The sequence below is a fragment of the Vulpes lagopus genome, chromosome 10 (genome assembly GCF_018345385.1).
Source record: "Vulpes lagopus strain Blue_001 chromosome 10, ASM1834538v1, whole genome shotgun sequence".
Classification (NCBI taxonomy): Eukaryota; Metazoa; Chordata; class Mammalia; order Carnivora; family Canidae; genus Vulpes; species Vulpes lagopus.
This window is the reverse complement of record NC_054833.1, coordinates 35,992,253-36,015,311: the sequence shown is the minus strand read 5'-3', so window position 1 is coordinate 36,015,311 and position 23,059 is coordinate 35,992,253. Positions and strand designations below refer to the sequence as shown.

General features: G+C 42.3%; 1 protein-coding gene across 1 annotated transcript; it reads left to right on the top strand.

The window, feature by feature from the left end:
• Positions 1 to 15,592: 15,592 nt before the first annotated feature.
• On the top strand, positions 15,593 to 23,059 carry PANX3 (pannexin 3). Its single transcript, XM_041769944.1, has 4 exons — positions 15,593 to 16,631; positions 17,817 to 17,959; positions 20,310 to 20,524; positions 22,047 to 23,059. The coding sequence occupies exons 1-4, from the start codon at positions 16,451 to 16,453 to the stop codon at positions 22,684 to 22,686; spliced, it is 1,179 nt and encodes a 392-aa protein (XP_041625878.1). The 5' UTR covers positions 15,593 to 16,450; the 3' UTR covers positions 22,687 to 23,059.

Below are 23,059 nucleotides of genomic sequence, written 5' to 3'. Positions count from 1 at the left end.
AATTCTAAGTATGTTTATAAATATAACATGATCTCAATAAACATAGCCTCAGTTTTTTTCTGGAGAATGCAAACTGATTATAAAGCTCATAAGAAAGAATAAATAAACAAGAATAGCATAGAAAATCCTGGGAGGGGGAGGTGCGGAGGATGGGAAATGCATAAGGTGTAAAAGCTAACCCTAACAGGCATGGAGACATTATAAAGCTTCTATAATAGCAGATGAAGAGAATGGTAAATGGTTGGAATTGAATATAAAGCTTGCATATGGACTTGAGAACAAGTAGAAATTTAATATTTGATGAAGGTAGCATCTCAAGTCAGTAGGAAAAAGATGAGTTTCCTTTTTTTTAAATAGTGATGGTACAACTGGATAGCCATATGAACAATAATAAAATTAGATCCATTTCTCACACCATAAACAGTGGAAATTTCAAATGTATATATTTATATCTCAGACAAAAAGCTAAAGTCTAATATAAAAAGCTTCTAAAAATTGAGAATAAAAAGACCTACAACCTAAGAGAAAATGGACAAAAGACATGAATAGAGATTTCAAAGAAAACAGAAATATTAGTTGCTTTTAAACACATGAAAAGGTACACCTGGGTGGCTCAGTGGTTGAGTGTTTGCCTTTAGCTCAGGGCGTGATCCTGGGTCCAGGATCGAATCCCACATCAGGCTCCCTGCGAGGAGCCTGCTTCTCCCTCTGCCTATGTCTCTGTGTCTCTCCTGAATAAATAAATAAATAAAATCTTTTAAAAACATACACACACAAAAAGATACTCAACTTTTCTTATATAAGAAATTGTCATTAAAAGTACAGATAGGGATCCCTGGGTGGCGCAGCGGTTTAGCGCCTGCCTTTGGCCCAGGGCGCGATCCTGGAGACCCGGGACCGAATCCCACATCGGGCTCCCGGTGCATGGAGCCTGCTTCTCCCTCTGCCTGTGTCTCTGCCTCTCTCTCTCTCTCTGTGTGACTATCATAAATAAATAAAAATTTAAAAATTTTTAAAAAAAATAAATAAAAGTATAGATAAATGATACTTAAAGAAAAAGTGGAGTTTCAACTTCCTTTTCCAACAATGAGGGAGTAATAGGGCTCAGACTTGCCGTTTGCCATAAACTAGAAAAATAGAATATGTGAGGGATGCCTGGGTGACCCAATGGTTGAGCATCTCCCTTTGACTCAGGGTGTGATCCCAGGGCTCCAGAATCCAGTCCCCCATTGGGCTCCCTGCAGAGAGTCTGCTTCTCCTTCTGCCTGTGTCTCTGCCTCTCTCTGTGTGTATCTCATGAATAAATAAATAAAATATTTTTAAAAAATAGAATATATGAAACAATTGTTTTCAGATGTTGACAAAAAAGCAGAAGAATCTAATTCCAGGGAAACAAGCAGGAGAAGAAATAAGTGTGATCACCCTGACTTTCTTCCTAGAGGCAATTTCCAAACAGGAGTGCAGGGAAAGCAAAGCAAACACAGCCTGGTAGTCATACTGAACTGAGGAGACAGATGCTGGCAGTTGAGGAGCTCAAAGCAGCTAGAATCTGTGGAATGGAATACTAGAGCAGAGGGAGGTTGCAAAGGGGAGTTCCAGAAACCTGCACAGAGTCTACTTGAGACTTTGGTTCAATACAAATCTGAATACAGTTAAATTCCATGAGGCCAGGTTTAAGGAGGGAGAGAGGAAATGATTCTTGGACAAAACCAATTATCAGAGAGTATTGAGCAGAATAATTCCCAGAGCTCATGCATCCAGGAATCATTCAAATTCCTGCCGGACAGAGTGAAGAGATTTCAATAAATACATGGGGCAAAACCTAGGCTATTCTAGATGTACCTAGAAAAGCCTAAAGACAAATTTTAAAAGAAATCCTGTCAAAAGAGAGCCCAATACACTTTAAAGAAATACAATAAAATTCAGCACTTAACAACATAAAATCTGTAATTTTACATGCAATCAAAAATTACTAGATAAGGAAGAAGCACAAAAGTGTGATCTACAACCAGGAGGAAAATAAGTCAGTAGAAACAGCTGGAAGTGACAGAGATGATGGAATTGGCAAATAAGGACTTTACAATTACCTGTTATAAATATGCTCCATATACTCAATAATTTAAAGAAAAAAATGAACATGATGCTTAAAGAAATTGAATGTACAAGACAAAACAAATGGAACATCTAGAAACTTAAAAATACATAGCATCTAGAGAGGAAAAGAAAATCACTTGATTGTATTAACATCAGATTAGATGCTACAGAAGAAAATATCAATATACTTGAAGATATCGCAATAGAAACTAAATAGAGAAAAGAAAGACTGACAAAAATTAATAGGACCTCAGTAATCTCTGGAACAATAGCAAGCAATCTAGCATAGATGTAGTTTGAGTCCTAGCAAGAGAAAGGGGGGAAAGGAATTTTTTTAAAATAATGGCTGAAATTTTTCCATATTAGATGAAAACTACCAAGAGGCTCACTTAATCTACAAGCAGAATTAACACAAATAAATCCACACAAAGTTATACCTGCATCAAATTGCTGAATAACAATCATAAAAAGAACATTTTAAAAGTACCCAAAGAAGGAAAGTGCGTTATACACAGAGGAACAAAGATAAGAATTACTGCAGATTTCTCATCAGAAACAATGCAAGCAAGAAGATAATGGAATAAGAGTTTTAAAGTGCAGAAAGAAAACTACTGGCAATCTAGAACTCTGTATTCAGTGGAAGGGTCTTTCAAAATTGAAGGTGAGGGGCACCTGGGTAGCTCAGTGGTTGAGTGTCTGCCTTTGGCTCAAATCATGATCCCGGGATCCTGGGATTGTGTCCTACATCGGGCTCCCCACAGGGAGTCTGCTTTTCCCTCTGCCTATGTCTCTGCCTCTCTCTGTGTCTCTTATGAATAAATAAAATCTTTAAAAGAATGGAAAGTGGAAAAAAAATTAAAAATAAAAAAATTTAAAAATGGAAAGTGAAATCAAGATTTTTTTTCATATAAACAAAAGCTCAGAGATTTTGTTGTCAGCTGACTGCACTAAAAGAAAAGTTAGGGGAATTTCTCTAGGCAGAAAGACAAAGAAAATTTGGAGAACCCCTGAAATTGTAAAAAGTAGCCTTTTATATATAATATAAATGTAAGCTTGGGGAGCACTTAAAATTGTAAGTATGTGGATAAATATAAAAGATATCTTTCTTGATTTTTTATATCCTTAAAAATAAAGCAAGGAAAGACAGCAGAAAGTAAGGGAAATGGGCTGCAATTTTAAGTAAGATGGTAAGGTTAGGCCATATCATGAAGGTGATAATTGTACAAGTACTTAAAAAAGACATGGCTGGAATTGTGCTTGGCGATATCCGCCACTTTAATGTCCTGTTGGGTAAATGTAGCTCAATGAAACATCCCTCCCAGGCAGTACATTTTTATCATGCAATTTAGTAACCATACCTTAATCTAAAGCACTGGCTTTAGGGAGAAAATTTTACATAGAGACATAGAGTTTAGAGAAGCAATAGGCCTTTCTGGGCACTTGAAGAAATCACAAGTCATCTAATGAAGGTACCTATATACACCCAATCCTGTTCTTCAACTCCCAGCCCTGGATGCTCTAAACTCCATTCATTTTGTAATGGTTTTAGGAAGAGATCTGAGAAACCCCTTCCTTTAAGGACTAATATAGTTGGTATGTGACCATCTGTATTCTACATTCCTTATTAGATACATTTTTCTTAAATGAGGACAGACCTTTTAGCCAATAAATCTCAATTTGAAGAAATTCAAGTCTCAGTAAGTTGATGAATTAGATATATTTTTTATCAGAGTTAAGGACTAGAGTCCCCTTGGAGAAATCATGAAATTATAGCACAAACACCAAAACCCATCTTATTCAAGGCCTGTTTATGTAGATGAGTATATGTGTGTATATATGGTATCATATGTGCTTATATGATAAGCAGTGATCAATACAATGTTTATTTTCCTTTGTGGCCCATGTTCAACCAGGCTTCAGCAGTGTCCATTGGTACCTTATTTATAGATTTTTGCTTAGAACTTTTCCATGTCTATCAATATCATTAATAAATCCCAAGCTATCTCCTCAATCCCACTGCACAAAATTTACAAATAGAGAAAAACAATTCATTATCACAAACTTCACCTATGCCCCATAAGGCAGACTCTCCCTGGGACTTGAGCACAAATAAAACCACAGGGGTTCATTAAAAGTTGAGTTTTCTCTACAAACCTTTGAGGGCTCTTGCATGAATGACATGACCCCAGGGGAAATTTCTCTGACTCGATATCTCTTCAGAGACTGTTGCCATGGAGGCATCATTTTCCAAGGCATCTCAAGGCTATTAGGGCCACCTGCTTTTTTGTTTTCTGTTTTATTTTATTTTTACTTTTTATTGAGGTAAAATTAACCATTTTAAGCATCTTAAGTTGTATACACTACAGTTTTTTAGTACATTTGCAATGCTGTGCAACCACAAGCAGTCTCACTCTCCAGTCCTACCTACCCTCAGCCCCTGGCAGCCACTAATTGGCTTTCTGTCCCTAATGATAATTTGGTCGTTTCATATAAATGGAGCTGTACAAATGTGGCCCTTTTATGTCTGTCTTCTTTCATGCAGTGTAATGTTTTCAAGGCTCATCCATGTTGTGGCATGTGTCAATATTTCAATCTTTTCATGGCTGAGTAATATTCCACTGTATGGATGTACTACATTTCATTTGTCTGTGCATCCCTTGGTGGACATTTGGGTTATTCCCACTTTATAAATAATGCTTCTGAAGGTCAGACAGAGGTGAGAACTTAGGTCTTCTCAGATCCGTTCTGAGCATGTGGCCTGTGCTGGGCATACTCATAGCTGTCTAGATTCTCAGGAATATGTGGGAGCTTTTCAACGCCCTCATTTCCCAAAACATCTCATTCCCTAGTCTTTCTCCCCAAAGCTTATGGCTTATCTATTGTTTGCCCCAACTCTTATCTTTGCAGTGACTAATGCATCTGCCTTTAATCATTTTTCACCCACGTCCTCCTACCCCTGTGGCCACTTCAGCCCTGGGAGAAGTCCAGGTTAGGTGAAGTAGAGGCGAGCCCTCTGAGCTGGCCTTTCAGAGAACCACCAGAGAGGTCAAAGCAAATCACCACAATTCTGGGGAAATAAGGTCTGTTGTGCTCTCTCCAGGACTGGTATTTATAGCAGGAATGCAGGCTGTCGTCCTTAAGGCCAACACCCAGCTGGGAGCAAGAGATGCATCCAGGATAAATTAAAATGCCACAAAGCTGTCCTACTATGATTTAGCTTTTTTCCCCTTAATTGTGTGTCTCTGGTTGCTGCAAGCTTTTTAAAAAGTATTTTATTTATTTATTTGAGAGAGAGAGAGAGAGAGAGCAATAAGCAGGGGGAGTGGCAGGCAAAGGGAGAGGGAGAGAAGCAGAGTCCCCACTAAGCATGAAGCTCAATGCGGGGCTTCATCCCAGGAACCCAGGATTATGACCTGGGTTGAAGGCAGATGCTCAACCCACTGAGCTACCAGGCCCCCCTGCTGCAAGCTTTTGATTCGTTTTCAGAGTTCCAAGAAAGTTAATTTCAAAAGTCTTATGTCAGTTGTGTATTGTTGTTGGGTATGCACATACTTTTTGGGAGCTCCCTACTCTGCCATTTCTGCGGACATCACTCTAGAATCATCCTTTTCCCTCTCAGATATATCCTAGTTCAGCGAGAAATTATATGGCCTTGCTAATTATCCAGACCATACACCTTGGAACCAGTCTGATCTCAGTACAAATTCTGCCTCTCTCACTTCTTAGCTGAATGGCAGTGGCAAAGTTGATTAACTTCTCTCTGACTTTCAAATCCCTTATCTTAAAATGGGATAATCACCACAACTCAAAGAGTTATATTTATGAATAAATGGTGCCACTTCGGCAGAGCACCATAATTTAACGTCTAAAGCTTATGGTAAAATGTGGGTTTCCCTGTCTTTACTACTGAAATCTTTAGCCAAGTCTAGGGGGCCCCTGGGTGGTTCAGTGGTTGAGCATCTGCCTTTGGCTCAGGGAGTGATCCCAGGGTCCTGGGATCAAGTCCCACATTGGGATCCCCACAGGGAACCTGCTTCTTCTCCCTCTGCGTATGTCTCTGTCTCTCTGTGTCTCTCATGAATAAATAAATAAAACCTAGAAAACCATAAAGCTAAGTCTAAAGCAACATGTTTAAGGCAGGTATTGGTAATGGGGAGAAGTGGAGGGAATCATACGAAACCATATATTTTAAAATGCAGCGCAAAAAAGCAAGTATATATACAGTATATATAATATGGTCTCATTTCAAGGGGAAAAAAGGCATATGTATCTATACAAAATAGCTGGAAGGGTAGACATTAAGTAATTAAGAATAGTCATCATTAGAAGAAATATGGTGCTTCAGTTTCTCATTTTTTCTTACCTATTTGTATTTTCTTATTTTTTCATGTACTTCTGAAATTTTTTTTAAAATGCTTTGAAATACAGTAATGAGGTCCCTCTCCTGTTTATCTCCAGAAATCCACTAAATCAGTTTTACTTAAAAAAATAAAGTCCTAGAGTGTCTTGGTGGCAGTCAGTTAAGTATCTGGCTCAGGTCATGATCTCAGGGTCCTGGGATCGAGCCCTGCATCAGGCTCCCTGCTCAGCTGCTCTTTCTCTCTCCCTCATTCTCTGTCAAATAAATAAATAAATAAATAAATAAATAAATAAATAAATAAATAAATAAATAAAATTTTTAAAAAATAAAAAATAAATTCCTACACAAAAGTCAGTTACAGCAAAACAGTGTGTTATGAGATGGGCTGGTGGCCAGAAGTCCTGGGTCCCAGGCCTAATTCTGTCTCTTATTAGCTACCTGGTAATTTGAGTTAACTCTTTGAGCTTCAGTTTCCTGGAAGATGAAAAAAATTATCATAATAAATGCAGTATTCCCCTTTTTCTCTATGCTGTGCAATATATTAGCAAGACTTCAAGAGAAAAGTGCCTGAGAGACACCGGTGTACATATTTAAAAGGCTACCAACCTAGAACAGGGACTCTCAAATGTTCATGCACATCAGAATCGCCTAGAAAAGTTGTTAACACTCAGATTGCAGGCCACATCTCCAGAATTTTGACAAATCTGGGTGGGTCCCAAGGTTTAGGTTACAAATTCCCAGGGGATGCTGATAATGTTGGTCAGGGAACCACATGTTAGGAACCACTCTACTAGTGGTAAGAGGAAAACAAGTTCTTTGGGTTCAAGTTCCAAGTCATCTCTTTTAGTTCTGTGACCTTGGGCAAATCTCTTAGTCTATCTGCTCCTGAGTTTCTTCACCGATAAAAAACATATTACAATTCCTGCTAATAAGTACCATCTGCCCCCAAGATTTTTATGAGGATTAAATGATTTAAATGTGTGAAAGGAATGCATAAACTCTACTGAATTATGCAAATGGCATTAATTATATAAGTAAGGCAACTAAAGTAACTAGAATTTAAATTATTTTTATTTTAGGAAATATATCTTAGACACAGATGTCTGTCAGTTTAGATCCCCAACAATGAAGATGCACGCTTCTAGAAAACATGTCTAAGATTTGAGTACTTTGCCACTGTGGAGATAATAGCCCTTTGGTTCAATACCATGATGGGAACATGTAAATAACAATGATAAACAACACGAGAGATAAAATTTTTTGAACACTTGCTATTTACCAGGTCCTGTGGTGATTTAAACCCCACGATCCTAAGAAGTAGCTACTATAATTGCCAAGCCATAGCTGAAGGAACTTCGACTTCTAGGCATAACGTGCTCAGGGTCACACGGTCAAGTTCAGAAACAGAGTTTCTAAATATTGTGTTTACGATGCTATTTGTGAACTCACTTCGCTTAGACATTATTCATTCAGAGCCCAGAATAGTCTCTAACTTATTAGAGTTATTATCAAATATTTGCTAAGGGAATTACTGCCAATTAGATCTGATTTGCATTTACTTCTCTTACACCCACTGAACCCCCAATTCTTCTCTCTTATTGCCCCAACATAGGTATATCACAGTTTGAATTTCTCAACACCTAATGTTTACTGTACTGTATGTTTCTTTACTGGTTCTATTTTCTTTTTTCCAGAGTGAATGCTGTCCCCACGACTTTCTATGTGCCTCTTCTTCATATACTCCGCTTTCAGGAGTGGAGTACGACATGAGATGAGAATTTAAGGACAGACAGACTTATTGGGACCCCAATAGAAAGGATATGCAGAGGAGGGGGATCTGGTTCCCCACTCAAATCATTTTTCTTTTGATGTGAAAATATTATGTTCTATTTCTAGTTTCACCTAACCCTGACTTAACCCTGAGCTCCTCTGAGTACAGAAATACCAATAGATCTCATCTTTTTTTCTTAGTTCCCTTATTTTATTCAAGATAAACTACATTCCAAGCCTAATCTACCCAACTTTTCAGCTGTAAAATTATTCTGTCCTAAATTTTTCAAGCTAGAAAACTCTCAGTTGATATAATCTAATCTTTCTTTAATAGAACACTGTACAGAGTCATAGATGCGGACTTTCCAGCATCATAGGGCTTAACCCAACTGCCATTTTGGTAGATTCAGCTTCATGTGCAAAGAAAAGCTAATTATTGGCATCAATACACAAAGTACTATATCCTACTTCTTTTCTGCTTTTTAAAATTTTTCAATACATACACTCACAAGCATACATAATTTTTCACAGGTAAATAACTGTGATAACATATCTTTTTGTGGATATATACAATTTCTTGTTCTTTCTTTCTTTCACCTTCGGCTGCATCATGCATATCCCACATGCAGGCATGTAAAACAGTTTCTTCATGGTCTTCTAACTTCTACATCTGTGTGCACTAAAATTCAATGAGTCAATCTCCATTCGTACTGATATGCATGGCCTTTCAGGGTACAGACTGTACCCCTTTTTGAAAGGTTTCTCAGGAATGACCACACGGTGCTGTCACCTCAACTGCTGCCCTCTGATTTAGCTGGTGGTAACCAACCTCTCCTGCTGTATTGGATCATAGAGCTTCAGGTCCAGGAAAAATATAAAGTCAATTTCCAGCTGCCTGATGGCAATTCCCATTTCTATAGCTACTGAGCATTTGAAAAAAAATATTTCCATATGTGTTATCCCGTTTAGGGTTTAAAGAACACCTTAAGAGTTGATATTTTGACTTTTCACTTTGTAGATAAGGACAGGATTGTCATTCAGTGCATGGTATAACTATAACCACACCACGCTGTACTCCCTGGATTTAGGATAATGTCAGCTTTACATTATCATGTTCTGGTGAATATTTTGGGATTGCCTATATGAAAAAGGAGATTAAATTTTTGAAGCAAAATACACATCCAGACCCAAGAAATGCAACACAAAAAGTTTTATCTCTAAATGTCTGAAAAGATTGTAAGCAGTAAAGACTCCAGGTCTTGGCCATTTCCCCTAACCATGCTGATCTCTGAAACTGCCCAGCTCATCTGACTCCTAACAAACAGTAAGTGTAGTGAGATGAGCACAACAGAGGCAACAGTTCAGTGGGGGCAGATACTCCTACCTGGCCTCCCACCTGGAAGAGAGCTGCTGCAGAACATCCCTCTACAGTGACAGCGTTCATTCTCAGGGATTCCATCCACAAGGCAGCCAGGCCTCCAGCTCCTCCTCTTCTAGGGAGCACCACAGTGGGGAGCCTGGTCTTGATTGCTCCACTATTTCTTACTTCACAGCTTCACATTCTCATATACTGCTTCATCAGAAATTCATAATTTGTGAATCTCAGCAACTGCTCTATTACTACCTCTAAGGTACTGATGAATTTTGTGTCAGAGACCCCATTTGAGCTCTATTCCTAGCTTGTGTTTGTCATGGCTGAGGGTTACATGCTGACCATGGCATTTTGTCATCAGATCCCATCAAGGCAGTTCCCTGCTGGCAGCTGTAGTATTTGTAATGGGGTTGATTGGTTCAACAGTAGACATTGTGCCTGGTATTAAAACTGTCCTTTTGTGAGTTATTCATCAGTCATTACTTCTCTCATATACTAACATGTATGATATTGACCATTTTCTTTTTGGCTTAACTCAACATGATAGTCACTATTAACAATCTTTGTTTCCTAAGCCTTTTCTCTCCAGCATCTTCCACATCAGTATCACAGTGGGCAAGTCCAAAGCCTTCAGCAAGAGCTCTGAGATTTTTCTGTGGGTCTGATGCATTCATGCTTCTCTCTTGTTCCCTCTCAGATTGCTTGCTGTAGGAAAAGCCACGTAGTGAGAACACTCAATTGACTCAATTGACTGAGGCCATCTGTCAACAGCCATGTGACAGAGCCATCTGGAGTGTGAATCATCCAACCCCAGTCAGACCTTCAGATGACAAGAGCCCCAGCCAAACTGTTGACTTTACCTTGTGGGAGACCTTGAACCAGAGCAGCCCAGTTAAGCTGCTACCAAACTCTCAACCTACAGAAACTAAGAGATAATAAACCTTTATTTGTTACACAGAAATAATTAATGCACCTATGAAGAGATACTCAACTTGTTAATGTATCAAGAGAAATGCAAATTAAAATAATGAGATATCACTTTATACCATCAGCTCATTTTAATCTCAAGATCCCATTGCCCTCATAAAAAATATCAAGGATCCCAAAGAACTTTTGTAAATGTGAGTTGTATCAATTTATATTTACCATGTTAGAAATGAAAACTGGAAATCTTTAAATATTTATTTATTCATGTATTTTAAAATAAAATCATAAACCCATTATATGTTAACACAAATATTTTTGTGAAAAATAACTATATTTTCCAAAATAAAATAAAAATTTAGTGAGAAAAGTCACCCTGTTTTACAGTTTTACAAATCTCTGAATATCTGGTTTAATAGAAGATGGAAGGGGGTGGCACCTGGATGGCTCAGTTGGCTGAGCATCTGACTCTTGGTTCAGATCCATGTCATGATCTCAGGGTCTCAGGATTGAGCCCCACATGGGGCTCCACACTCAGTGCAGAGTCTGCTTGAGATTCTCTCTCTCTCTCTCTTTCTCCTTCTCCCTCCCTATCTGCTTCTCCCCCTACTTATGTGCATGCATGCACACACTCTCTCTCAAACAAATAAATACAAGATAGAAGGAATCATATCTGCCTTGACAATCAGTCCACTGAAATATCACATATCATGCAGCCTTTGGAAAACACCACTATATTGTTCATAAGAATGGGAGTTAAAAGACCAAATAGTGTCCTAATATTAGTTTGAAAATAATTTTGACCTTGTGAACCCCTTAAAAGCTTCTCAGGTACTCTCGGGGGTTCCTGGACCATCTTTTGAGAACCTCTGCTTTACATTCAACAGACTGATAAAAATTTTAAAGTTTAATCGTGCTAAATGGTGAAGATGTGGGAATATTACAAACTTTATGCACCACAACCATTCTAGTGAACAATATGATTCTTCTTAAGACAAGGTACCTATATGCTGCCCTATGACCTAAAACTTCTAGGTCCTTCATATATATCCAAATTGAATTCTCCTGAAGGACTACAAGGGGGAAATGTATACTTCCTTTGAAACAAGGAGTACAAACAAGATGAGTGTTCATGAACAGGCAAATGAGGAGGTAAAATGAAATATTTTGCAGCAGTAGAAACATTAAGCTGTGAACATAACAACATGGATCAACTTTAGAGCTGCAGGGCTGAGTAAAAAAAAAAGAAACACAATGAGATACAAAGCACAAAGTCACTTATGAATATTAAAATTAGAGTACATAGACTTTTGGGTAAAGTGTCACATGTCATCAGGGAAACATTTCTGCAACAACAAACGGGAAAGGCTATATTAGTTATAAAAATTATGTTTTGTTATCAGGATATTAGGAAGCTATGGAAGAAATGAGGACAAGATTAATTAAACTTCCAGAGGGGACAAATAGATTTTGAGGCAAGAAGATGATTTCCAGGGATTTTTATGCTGGAGGAACTTTCTGCTTGTGGGTGCCAACTCACTGTTGGTCTTGGTCCAAGCAAGGGGCCTCTGTTGGGGTTAAAATGGACTATCAGAGCACTAAGCAGTTGTGGCTAGGGTGGAGTGACAACTAGAAATTTGAGGGACTTTAAACCCATGTCCAGTCCTCCCCAGAGGACTTTTACGGAGTACTGGTGGGCTAGGCCAACAGTGAAATCCCCTACAGTCTGTGGTAATTAGGAAACAAAGATACTGCTCAGCGAGGGAACCTGCATTAAAGTCACTGACACAAACTCACCCAATACATGGGCCACATTGTGAAACTACATGCAATGGGAGGCTAAAGAATTAAGCTGAAACCCTCTAACGAGGATTAATAGAACCTCTCACAGACCTTCAGAGATTAAGAGACAGAGACCCAACAGACTCCCAATCCAAAACCTGGAAAGGTCGATCTCTAAGATTAGAAGAAAAAAAAAATTAAGTGTGAAATGAATCTTACTAGAACTTCAGCAAGGACCTAACTCGGCTCAGTCCCCGATCAGATTCAGTAATCAGCATCTCACTCTGTGTGCCTACCAAAAGAAAGGGGAAAACATCTCTGGCAAAAGACAGCATCATCTAGAGCATCTCTGGTTCTTAGAGTCAGTTCTTTTATCCACAATGTTCAGCATACAGTACAAAATGACAAGGATGTAAGACCATTTGTAAAAAGAAGACAGTAGAAGCAGATCTTCAGATCACCCCAAATCTGGAGTTCGCAACAAAGATTTTAAAAACAATTCAGATTAATAGGATCAATAAAATAGAGGATGGATGAATTACATGAAAGTGTGGAGATTTTCACCAGAAAACTAGGATCCTTAAAAAAGAATAAAATGGAATTTTCTGGAGTGATGATAACATTCTAATCTTGAGTAGGTGTGGATTATACGCCAGTGTATGCATTTGTCAAGCCCTGTGTAGGCACACTTAATTAAGCTTTGTGCATCAGTGTATGTAAATTTTACCTTAAAATAAACAAACTGTAAACGAATATTGAAGCACAATTAGTGATATGCATGCTGAAGTATTTAGGGAGAAGCATGTGAATATTTGCCATTTACTTTGACATGTACCCAGAAAAATAACATAGATTGATGGGTAGGAAGAGGGAAAGATAGATGTGTAAAAAATCAAGCAGAGTAAAATATGCTAAAGGTAGGAGTATTACAGATGTTCACTGTATAAGCTTTCTTTTCTTTTTTTTTTTTTTTTAATGATAGTCACACACAGAGAGAGAGAGAGGCAGAGACACAGGCAGAGGGAGAAGCAGGCTCCATGCAGGGAGCCCGACGTGGGATTCAATCCCGGGTCTCCAGGATCGCGCCCTGGGCCAAAGGCAGGCGCCAAACCGCTGCGCCACCCAAGGATCCCTTTCTTTTCTTTTTTTAAAGATTTTATTTATTTATTCATGAAAAACAGAGAAAGAGAGAGAGAGAGAGGCAGAGACACAGGATGGGGGAGAAGCAGGCTCCACGCAGGGAGCCCGACCTGGGACTCGATTCCAGGACTCCAGAATCACGCCCTAGGCTGAAGGTGGCGCTAAACTGCTGAGCCACCTAGGTTGCCCTGTAAAAGCTTTCAACTTTGCTTTATATTTAATGTTTTCACAATAAAATACTGCTATAATAAGAGGATTTTATAAATAGTGATATGCAAAATAAATTTGACAATTGGATGAAAAATAGACAATTTCCTCAATTTAACTAGTTACCTGTAGTGTTTTCAAACATTCCACGTATTTTTTTACATTTCCTTCAAAATGTGAAGCCTAATTTCCGGACACCTTGGTGGCTCAGTGGTTGAGCATCTGCCTTTGGCTCAGGTCATGATCCTGGGGTCCAGGGATGGAGTCTCCCACTGGGCTCCCCACAGGGACCCTGCTTCTCCCTCTGCCTGTGTCTCTGCCTCTCTGTCTCTCATGAATAAAGACATTTTTTTTTTTAATGTGGAGCCTAATTCCCCTCCCCTTGAACATGGGCTGGATTTCATGGCTACCTTCCATTGAATAGGAAAACAACAGAAACAGCCACTGCAATGTCAGGGGTGAGGTCCTGAAAGGCACTATAGCTTCCTGTTTGTTCTCTCTGTTGGAGCATCTGCTCTGAAAAAACCGGCTGCCGTGTTGCCTCACAGAGAGGCCCACTGGGTAGGAAAGAGAGGCCTCCTGCCAACACCCAATAAGGAACTGAGACTCCAGCCAATAATCACTGGATGAGCTTGGATTTGGATCCTCCAGTCCCGCCGAAGCCTATGGTTGTCCATAACCCCAGTCAACATCTTGACTATAATTTCATGAGAGAACCTTGAGTCAGAACAACCCAGTTAAGCTGCTCTTAAATTTCTGATCTACACTCTTTGAGATGAACTTTATGCATCATAGCCATTCTAGAGAGCGATATGATACTAAGACATATGCTGCCCTATGACCTAAAACTTCTAGGTCCTTGATGTATATCTCAACTGAATTTTCTAAGGACCACTAGGGGAAATGTACATTTTCTGTAGCACAAGGAGTACAAGGAAAATGAGTGTTCATCAACAGGCAAACGAGGAGGTAAAATGAATATATGCTTGTTTTAAGCCCTCGCTTTTAATACAATTTTTACGCAGCAATAGAAAACTAGTGCATTTAAGCTGATAGAACAGAGACCAGAAAATTTGAATAGTCGAATGTTTATTAAGGAAATTGCATCCATTAGCTAAAACTTTCCCACAAAGAAAACCCCATGCCTAGATGGCTTCACCTATAAATTCTTCCATATATTTAGTGAAGAGAATTGACACCAATCTTGCACAAGTGTTTCCAGAGAACAAATAAAAAGTTAAAGATAAAAAATAAATATTTTCTTTTTTTTTAAGATTTTATTTATGTATTCATGAGAGACACACACAGAGAGAGAGAGAGGCAAAGACACAGGCAGAAGGAGAAGCAGGCCCCACACAGGGAGCCCAATGTGGGACTCGATCCTTGGGACTCCAGGATCACGCCCTGGGCCAAAGGCACATGCTAAACTACTGAGCCACCCAGAGATCCCCAATAAATATTTTCTAATTCTTTTAGTGAGGACAGCATAACATGCCAGAGTCCTTACAAGAAAGGAAAGTTAGATCAAGCTTGCTCTTTTTGGTAAATATAAATGCAAAATCTTGAACCAAATTTTAACAAACTGAACCCACCAAAAAAAAAACAAGAATATAACGTAGAACAAAGAAGCCAGACACAAAAGAGTATATACATATGATTCGGTTTCTATAAAGTATAAAGAAGACAACAGTAATGTATGTTATTAGAAGTTATCACAATTACCCTTTGAAAAATGATACTTAGGAAGAAGCACCAAGGTTTTAGTAAGATTTTATTTCTTTTTTTTAAAGATTTTTATTTGTTTATTCAAGAAAGAGGCAGAGATGTAGGCAGAGGGAGAAGCAGGCTCTTCTCAGGGAGCCTGATGCAGGACTTGATCCCAGGACCCCAGAATCACACCCTGAGCCAAAGGCAGACACTCATCCACTGAGCCACACAGGTGCCCACAACATGATACCATTTGATAGATGAGAACACTGAGCCAAAAGTGACTTGCCTGAAGTCATGCAATTAAAAAAAAAAAAAAAAAGGAATACTGCTAGGTCTCCAGTGGGAGACTTTTCCCTTTAAATTTGAAAGATCACGTTCCTTTCCACTATTCAGTACTGCCACCCATCCCCCAGCTTTCTAGAGGACTGATGGAAGCTTTTTTTTTTTTTAAAGAAAAATATATGGAAATTGTAAATACGTGGCTGAAACATTGTGGGAGAAGACCAGAGGCAGGGGAAAAAATTGAACAGCAAATATAGTTTCTGGGAAAGAGCCTGGGCCCGAGGCAAAAATCATCACAGAGACAAAGAATACTATGGAGCAACAGTCCTAGCTGGGTCTTGGGGGCTCCACTCCCACCCTAACCACAAGATGAGGGCCTTCGACACGTTTAAGCAATCTCCACCCAAATTCCACACCAATTACACGGGGGGCCTGGCTCTACAAACCTCCTTCTCTCCACCACCCCACCAAAAATACTTTATTAATGAGAGGACAGTATAAAGCCACAGGACTGCATCTGCTCGGGGGCAATCCAGAGCGAGCAGCCTGGCACCAGCCCCAGCTGACACCCGACCCTCCTCCAGTGAGGACCCACTAATCTCTGCCTCCCTTTAATTACCAGATGCCTGGCTCAGGGCCTGGCTGGTTATTTAGAGAACCAGGGCCTGCTCCTAGCACAGATCTCTGCAGGGCTGGGGCTGCAGGCGCTGTCCACTCAACCCAGCTGCCTGAAGCTGCCATCTCCCCCACACACACCACTGTGCGGGGCCCCTTCCTGCCGCCTCTGCCCCCCAAAGGTCCGCGGCACCATGTCGCTCGCACACACAGCTGCGGAGTACATGCTGTCCGATGCCCTGCTGCCCGACCGCCGAGGCTCCCGCCTCCAAGGACTGCGCCTGGAACTGCCCCTGGACCGCATGATCAAGTTCATAGCCGTGGGCTTCCCCCTGTTGCTCATGTCCCTGGCATTCGCCCAGGAGTTCTCCTCTGGTAAGTGGCTTCCCAGGCCCAGGGCACGAGACCCCACTTTGCTTCACTCTTTGCATGGGCTCTGAAGTGAGGCAGCTCCCACACTGTCCAGCTTTCGCGACTTTGGCCTGAGTATCACCCAAGAGGCAGACGATGCGTGAGTGTAGGGCACCAGCAGAGCAGAGGTGCCAAAAAGCTTGAAAATCATTTCCCAGCTTTTGTAATAAAAATATTTAGTTTTGATCTCAGTATTCATATATGTTACATATATTGCATAAAGATGCATTTATGCATCTTTGCAATAAATTAAGCTTTTATTTAGATTTTCACGTGGATGAGAGAGACTGGGGCTCCATGGTCTTTTCAGAATGTAGGACCACTAATGGCCTTAGCCATGCTTTATACAAGCCTCTCATGGTCTCGGCCTTCACCTACCCTCCCCCTCCAGGGCTTCCGGGTTTGAGGACTTATGTTTAGAGCCTGACACCTCAGAGATGCTAAACAAATCCATTCCTTCTCCACAGACCGTGGCCACACATGCAAACATGAACACACACACACACACACACACACACACACACACACACACACATATCTGGTGTTCCAGGCCCTAGATGGACTCAGCAAATTTCCCACCTCTATTAAAGGGGGACTTCCTGAGAATTGGGATTTCTGGCTTTCTTTTCTGGCTGTGCAATTAGCTTACTATTTCCCAAGGAGCCAGTCAACCTCGCACTGCCTCTTGGGTCACCCCCAAGATGGAGAGGACCACTGGTTCCCCCCCTTTCTGCCTCTCTCTAGAGAATGATGGCAAAACCAATCTCTCCCTCCAAGCCCACTTTCCTTTCAGCACAGCCTGCTCACCCTTGCTCCTGCTGTGGGCTCAGAGACCTCACCACACCCCCCCCACCAGGAGTGAGAGGGGGCTCCCGTGTCTGGGGGTCCAGGGGGAGCTCTGAGGGGAAAGAGCCCATGTCTGAGGCCAGTCAGCGAGCACATGGACAGGCCTGAGCCAAACAGACCTGTGCTGACTCGGGCAGCGCAGCCCCCCGAAACTGGGCCATGGCAAGGAGAAAGGACCTGCCAGATATAGAAATCGGCGGAGCCGTGGAGCCAACCCCTGGAAAGCCCAGGGCTGGCTGTCCCCGGGGCCCCCGTTCCTCTGCTCCAAATCCAGGCTGCCTCCAAGCTGTGTTCCCGTTCCAGGGCCTCCCATCCGCTGCTTCTCTCCCAGTAACTTCAGCGCCCGGCAGGCTGCCTACGTGGACAGCTCCTGCTGGGACTCGCTCGTTCACCACCAACACGATGAGCTTGGCCAGCACCACATGAAGTCCCTGTGGCCTCACAAGGTAAAGTGGGCCGGGCTCCATCCGGCCGCGGGGTGGCGGCGCGTGGAGCCGCCCAGAGCCACATCCTTTTCTCTCTGGCCCCTTCGCCACCCTGCACCCCTGCTTTTTCATTTTCATCTTTCACTCTCATGTTTCTTCAAGTGTCTGGTGAGCTTTGGCGGCTCACTTTTGTCCGATTGGAAGCTTCATGCCTATGAGTGAGGCTGGCTGACCAGCCTTCTGAACCCTCTGGGCCAGTTCACTAGGAAAACCTCAAGTATTGGAATGTGTAATCCTTTCTCTTGGGCCGGTTCCCAAGAAGAATCACTGGTTCCTTAACCTGTGCAGGGGGGTCAGGGTGCAGTCAGTACTAAGCTCCGCTGCCAACCCTCCAGGGTCTCAGCACTCAGTATCCACTCAACTTACTCGGTTCTCATTGCTGTTCCTCTGCCCCTAATGGACCCGAGTGAAGAAGCTCTTTAATGTTTCCAAGGGATGAACCACAGGCCTTCCGCCAGGGGATGGAAAGGGCAGTCGCTCAATAAGCGCATCATGTTACAGAGAAGATCTGTGTGTCTGTTTTGTCAATATTCCTGTTTGCAGCCCCACCTGCACCCTCATTTTCCGATGTACCTCATATCTGCAATTCCTGAGTCTTTCTGGCTCTGTGGCACAAAAACAGCTTGCCTGGCCTGCCTCAACTCCCCATCCTGCCATGGGCTGCTATTTCTTAGCATGCTACTGCTTTCTGGCTTGCAACATTTTATGGCTCTTGTCTCCTGTTTTCCTTGTCCTTATAGAATAAGGTCTTTTTTTTTTAAATCCCTTTATTGTCATTCTCTTGGGGCTTTGTGAGGGAGAAGTCATGTGTGTGTCCAATTCACAATGTTGAATCGGAAGTCACTCCTGACATTTACCAGTTTTGACAATTTACAAGGCCTCCAAAGGCCACATGGGTCTGGAACCCAGACAAAACCAGAGACTTAATGGAAAGAGTTCATGGGGGTCTCTGTCACTGGAAGTCTTCAAGTGGGATCCAGATGGCAACAAGGTCAAGATGCTGCAGACGAGATTCAAATGTCAGAAAAGAGTCAAACTGTCTGACTGTATCGCCTAAGAGCTCTTTAAACCGATTCTCTGCCTCCACCTCATACTATTCAAACAGACTCTCTGGGGGTGAAGTTTATTTTCAAGAAATGCTATCTCTTGAAATTAAAAGTGATTTTCTCTAGTGGACTGGCATAGTTTTCCTAACCTGTCTCTGGCATTTAGTTTAGAAAAAAAACACACACAACACCCCTTTTTCTTCTACCTAGCTGCAACCAAATATGCAGCCAAACTCTTTTTCAAACCCTCCTCTAAAACAAAAAGCATCCCTGCTTCAGGAGAAGCTATAGTCAAGTAGTCCTTAAGGGAATAAGCTCCAAAATCAGACTGCCTACTTCCCGATCCTGCTCACCCACCCACGAGATGTGTAACCCCGTACAGGTCACCTAACCTTGTCATGTTTCCATCTCCTTGTAAGACAGATATTAATAGCGCCTGCCTGCCAGCATCCTCCTGAAGATCAAATGAAATATGCATGTGCAGCACCTAACACAAATGTAGCTTCAAAACACCTGTCACAAGTAGAGTTTTTACTGTGGGCAAGATAGTGGCTTATCTCAGCAGCAAGTTGTGTAGTTGAGGACACACCTCAATGTCAGCTTGTGTACATACATAACAGAAGTAGCCCCCAAAGGATCCCAAGACGGTGCCTGCTGGTGTCGTGACTTGACCACAAATGCAGAGATGAAAAGACCACTGCACAGGAGGGGAGGCCGCATGGACGATGCGGGATTGGACCTCCTCGTCTCAGCAATGGTGGGACGCCTGGCTGGGCTTGGAAAGCAAACAGACTCTAGATGTCTGGTGATAAGAACTTGGAGCAAAGAGAGGTTGATTAAGAATGAAGACTGAGAATGAAGACACTCTCCCCCAGGATGTGACGCTGTGACCACTGCTGGCTGTAATCTCTGGTTGGCGACCCAGGCTAACATTTGTGGGGGAATAGTGGGGCTCCTGTGTTTTCTGTGTGTGTGTCCCCCTCTCCCCTTCTCTCTCCCTCCTCTCGTCCATCTCCCTCTTTCTGTTCTCCCTGGGGTCCTACACACCTACGCAGACCCCGAATCTGAGGACTGGAGCTGGGAAGCATAGAGATCAACCATCCCTGCTCCTCTGGACTTCACAGCCTGGGCCTGTGGCGGCTCATTCCCCATGCTGCCTCCCCTTTCTGAGGCAGGAAGCAGGGATGAGAGCCCCTCACTCAGAGCCCTCTCTATAAGGCCCCTGCACCCTGGGCCTCCCTCCTCAGCTCACTCTCACCCCACAGGCCCTCCCCTACTCCCTGCTGGCCCTGGCTGTGGCCATGTACCTGCCAGTTCTGCTGTGGCAGTATGCAGCTGCGCCAGCCCTCAGCTCAGATCTGCTGTTCATCATCAGTGAACTGGACAAATCCTATAATCGCTCCATCCGCCTGGTGCAGCACATGTTGAAGATCCAGCAGAAGAGCTCAGACCCCCATGTTTTCTGGGATGAGCTGGAGAAGTGAGTTGTCTCCCACCCCTTTCTGAAGGGCTCAGCTGAGCGTTAACATGGTATCATTGCAGGGTCATCTTTGAACCATTCTCTGTACCATCCTTCTCAGGAATCCAAAGTATTTACACACCATCTCACTAACTCTCCATCATTTCTATACAGGGAGAACAAGGACTCTTCCTCAGTTTACAGATGAACACCTTGAGTCCCAAAGGGGCTAATCTCTCTAATGTACCACTGCCACATACCATTCCCCTGCTCAGAACCTCCCCCCAAGCCTACTAAAAAAGACCCAAATTCTCCCAAGTATTTCTCCAAGGCCCTCTACACACTGTCACCAACCACTTTTTCACACCTCTAACCACCCAGTGACCTCCCACTCCACCCAGGCAGTCTCCTCCTTTTCTCCTAACCATTCATTCGCTTAAGCATTCATGCATCATTTACTGGCATCGCAGGTGCCATTCTGGGTGCCTCGGACCCATCAGTGTGCGCTGTGTGTGTTGGGGGTGGGGGCGGGGAGGAGACCAAGCTACACCTACCCTTAGGGGGCTCACGTTCTATTGAGGGGAAACGGACAACAGGTAAACACAACACATAAGCAAATTATACGGCAGAAGATGAGTGGTATGAAGGGAAGGTAAAGCCAGGTGAGGGGGTCAGGAAAGCTGGGAAGCTGTGGAGTGGGGCAGCTTTAAATAGGGCGGCCAAGGGAGGCCCCATCAAGAGGAGCACTGAGCTGAGACCTGACACTATTCCGTCTCTCGTGTTTGGGCACATAATTTTTCCTCTGAAAAGAGCTCCTCTCCCGTCTATCTTTCTGAACTCTACCTCTTGAAAACCAACTCTTATACTCTCTATAAAGGTTTCTGAACACTCCGGCCCATGAGTCACCTCTCTCCTAACTTCTACAACACCGTGGTGTGTACCCATCAATTTAGCCACAAATCAAGCACAATTTTGATTGCCTATTTGCATATCTTATCTGCCATCTTCCCCACAGGCCAGACGGTAAACTTCTTCGGAGCAGAGGCTGGCTTACATGTGCTTGAACACCACAGCTCCCAACCAATGCCTATTATTTATTAGGCATATTTGTTTTTAGCATATTAATTTTTTATAAAATGGAGTGGCCTACAAATCATACACAGAGTATACAGACCGAGAACCAGAATGTGGTTATCTAGACTTCCCAATTCAGTGCTAATTTAATAAACCTATTGCTTCCAAAGGATTCTGTTTTAGCTTCAAGGTTTAGTCTGCTTTGCTGGGCAGAAAGCCAGTGTGACCATTTGTTATTCACTGGTCATTCACTGGGTTGACCACCTTGCACTCAACAGTTGCAGAATTAAGTATACTCACCCACCTCTTTGGGGAGAGGAGTGGTTATGCTCAGGGAAGGCAGATTTTCATGTGAGCCAAGAACGCCACGTCGGATGCACAAATTCCATTACTTTCCCCACGTGGCTCTCTCCAGATGTGGTTCTAAATGGGTCTCTCCTAACCCTGCCTCCTTTCTTCCCCTGCCCAGGGCTCGGAAGGAACGATACTTTGAATTCCCCTTGCTAGAGCGGTACCTGGCATGTAAGCAGCGCTCACATTCCCTAGTGGCTACCTACCTCCTGAGGAACTCCCTCTTGCTCCTCTTCACCTCAGCCATCTACCTGTACCTTGGCCACTTCCACCTGGATGTCTTCTTCCAAGAGGAATTCAGCTGCTCCATCAAGACAGGGCTGCTAAGTGATGAGACCCACATGCCCCAACTGATCACATGCAGGCTGACCTCTCTGTCAGTTCTGCAAATTGTTAGTCTCTCCAGTATAACAATATACACCCTCTTGGTGCCAGTGATAATATACAACCTCACCCGACTATGTCGGTGGGACAAACGACTCCTATCCATCTACGAGATGCTCCCCGCTTTTGATCTTCTCAGCAGAAAGATGCTGGGATGCCCCATCAATGACCTCAATGTGATCCTTCTTTTCCTCCGAGCCAATATCTCTGAGCTCATCTCTTTCAGCTGGTTGAGCGTCTTATGTGTTTTGAAGGACACGACCACCCAGAAGCACAACATTGACACAGTGGTCGATTTCATGACATTGTTGGCTGGCTTAGAACCCTCAAAACCTAAACATCTCACCCACCAAGTATGTGATGAAAACCCATAGTTAAGAAACCACTGGGCAAGAAATTTTATGGAAAGTAAAAAAAAAAATCTCTCCTCTTCTTCACAAGCCTCACACACTAATGTACAAAAATATCCATTTTAGAAAAGCTAAGTGTGGATTCAGCTGAATCATACATCCTGGATTATGTTTTGCTAAAGGTGAGAAGATAAAATCAACGCATGAAAACAAATCTGAAAGTTAGAGCTGAAGAGTCAAAGAACTAAAAAATTAGGTCTAGAGCATTCTTTGAAGATAGAAAAGCAAAACTAAAACTAAACTAAAAGTCTAGATATTCTTCAAGGAAAGAAAGTTCTAAAGGCTACGTATGGAGGCAGGTTCTCCTTGGTATATTTACTCCATGGCCCTTCTAGGA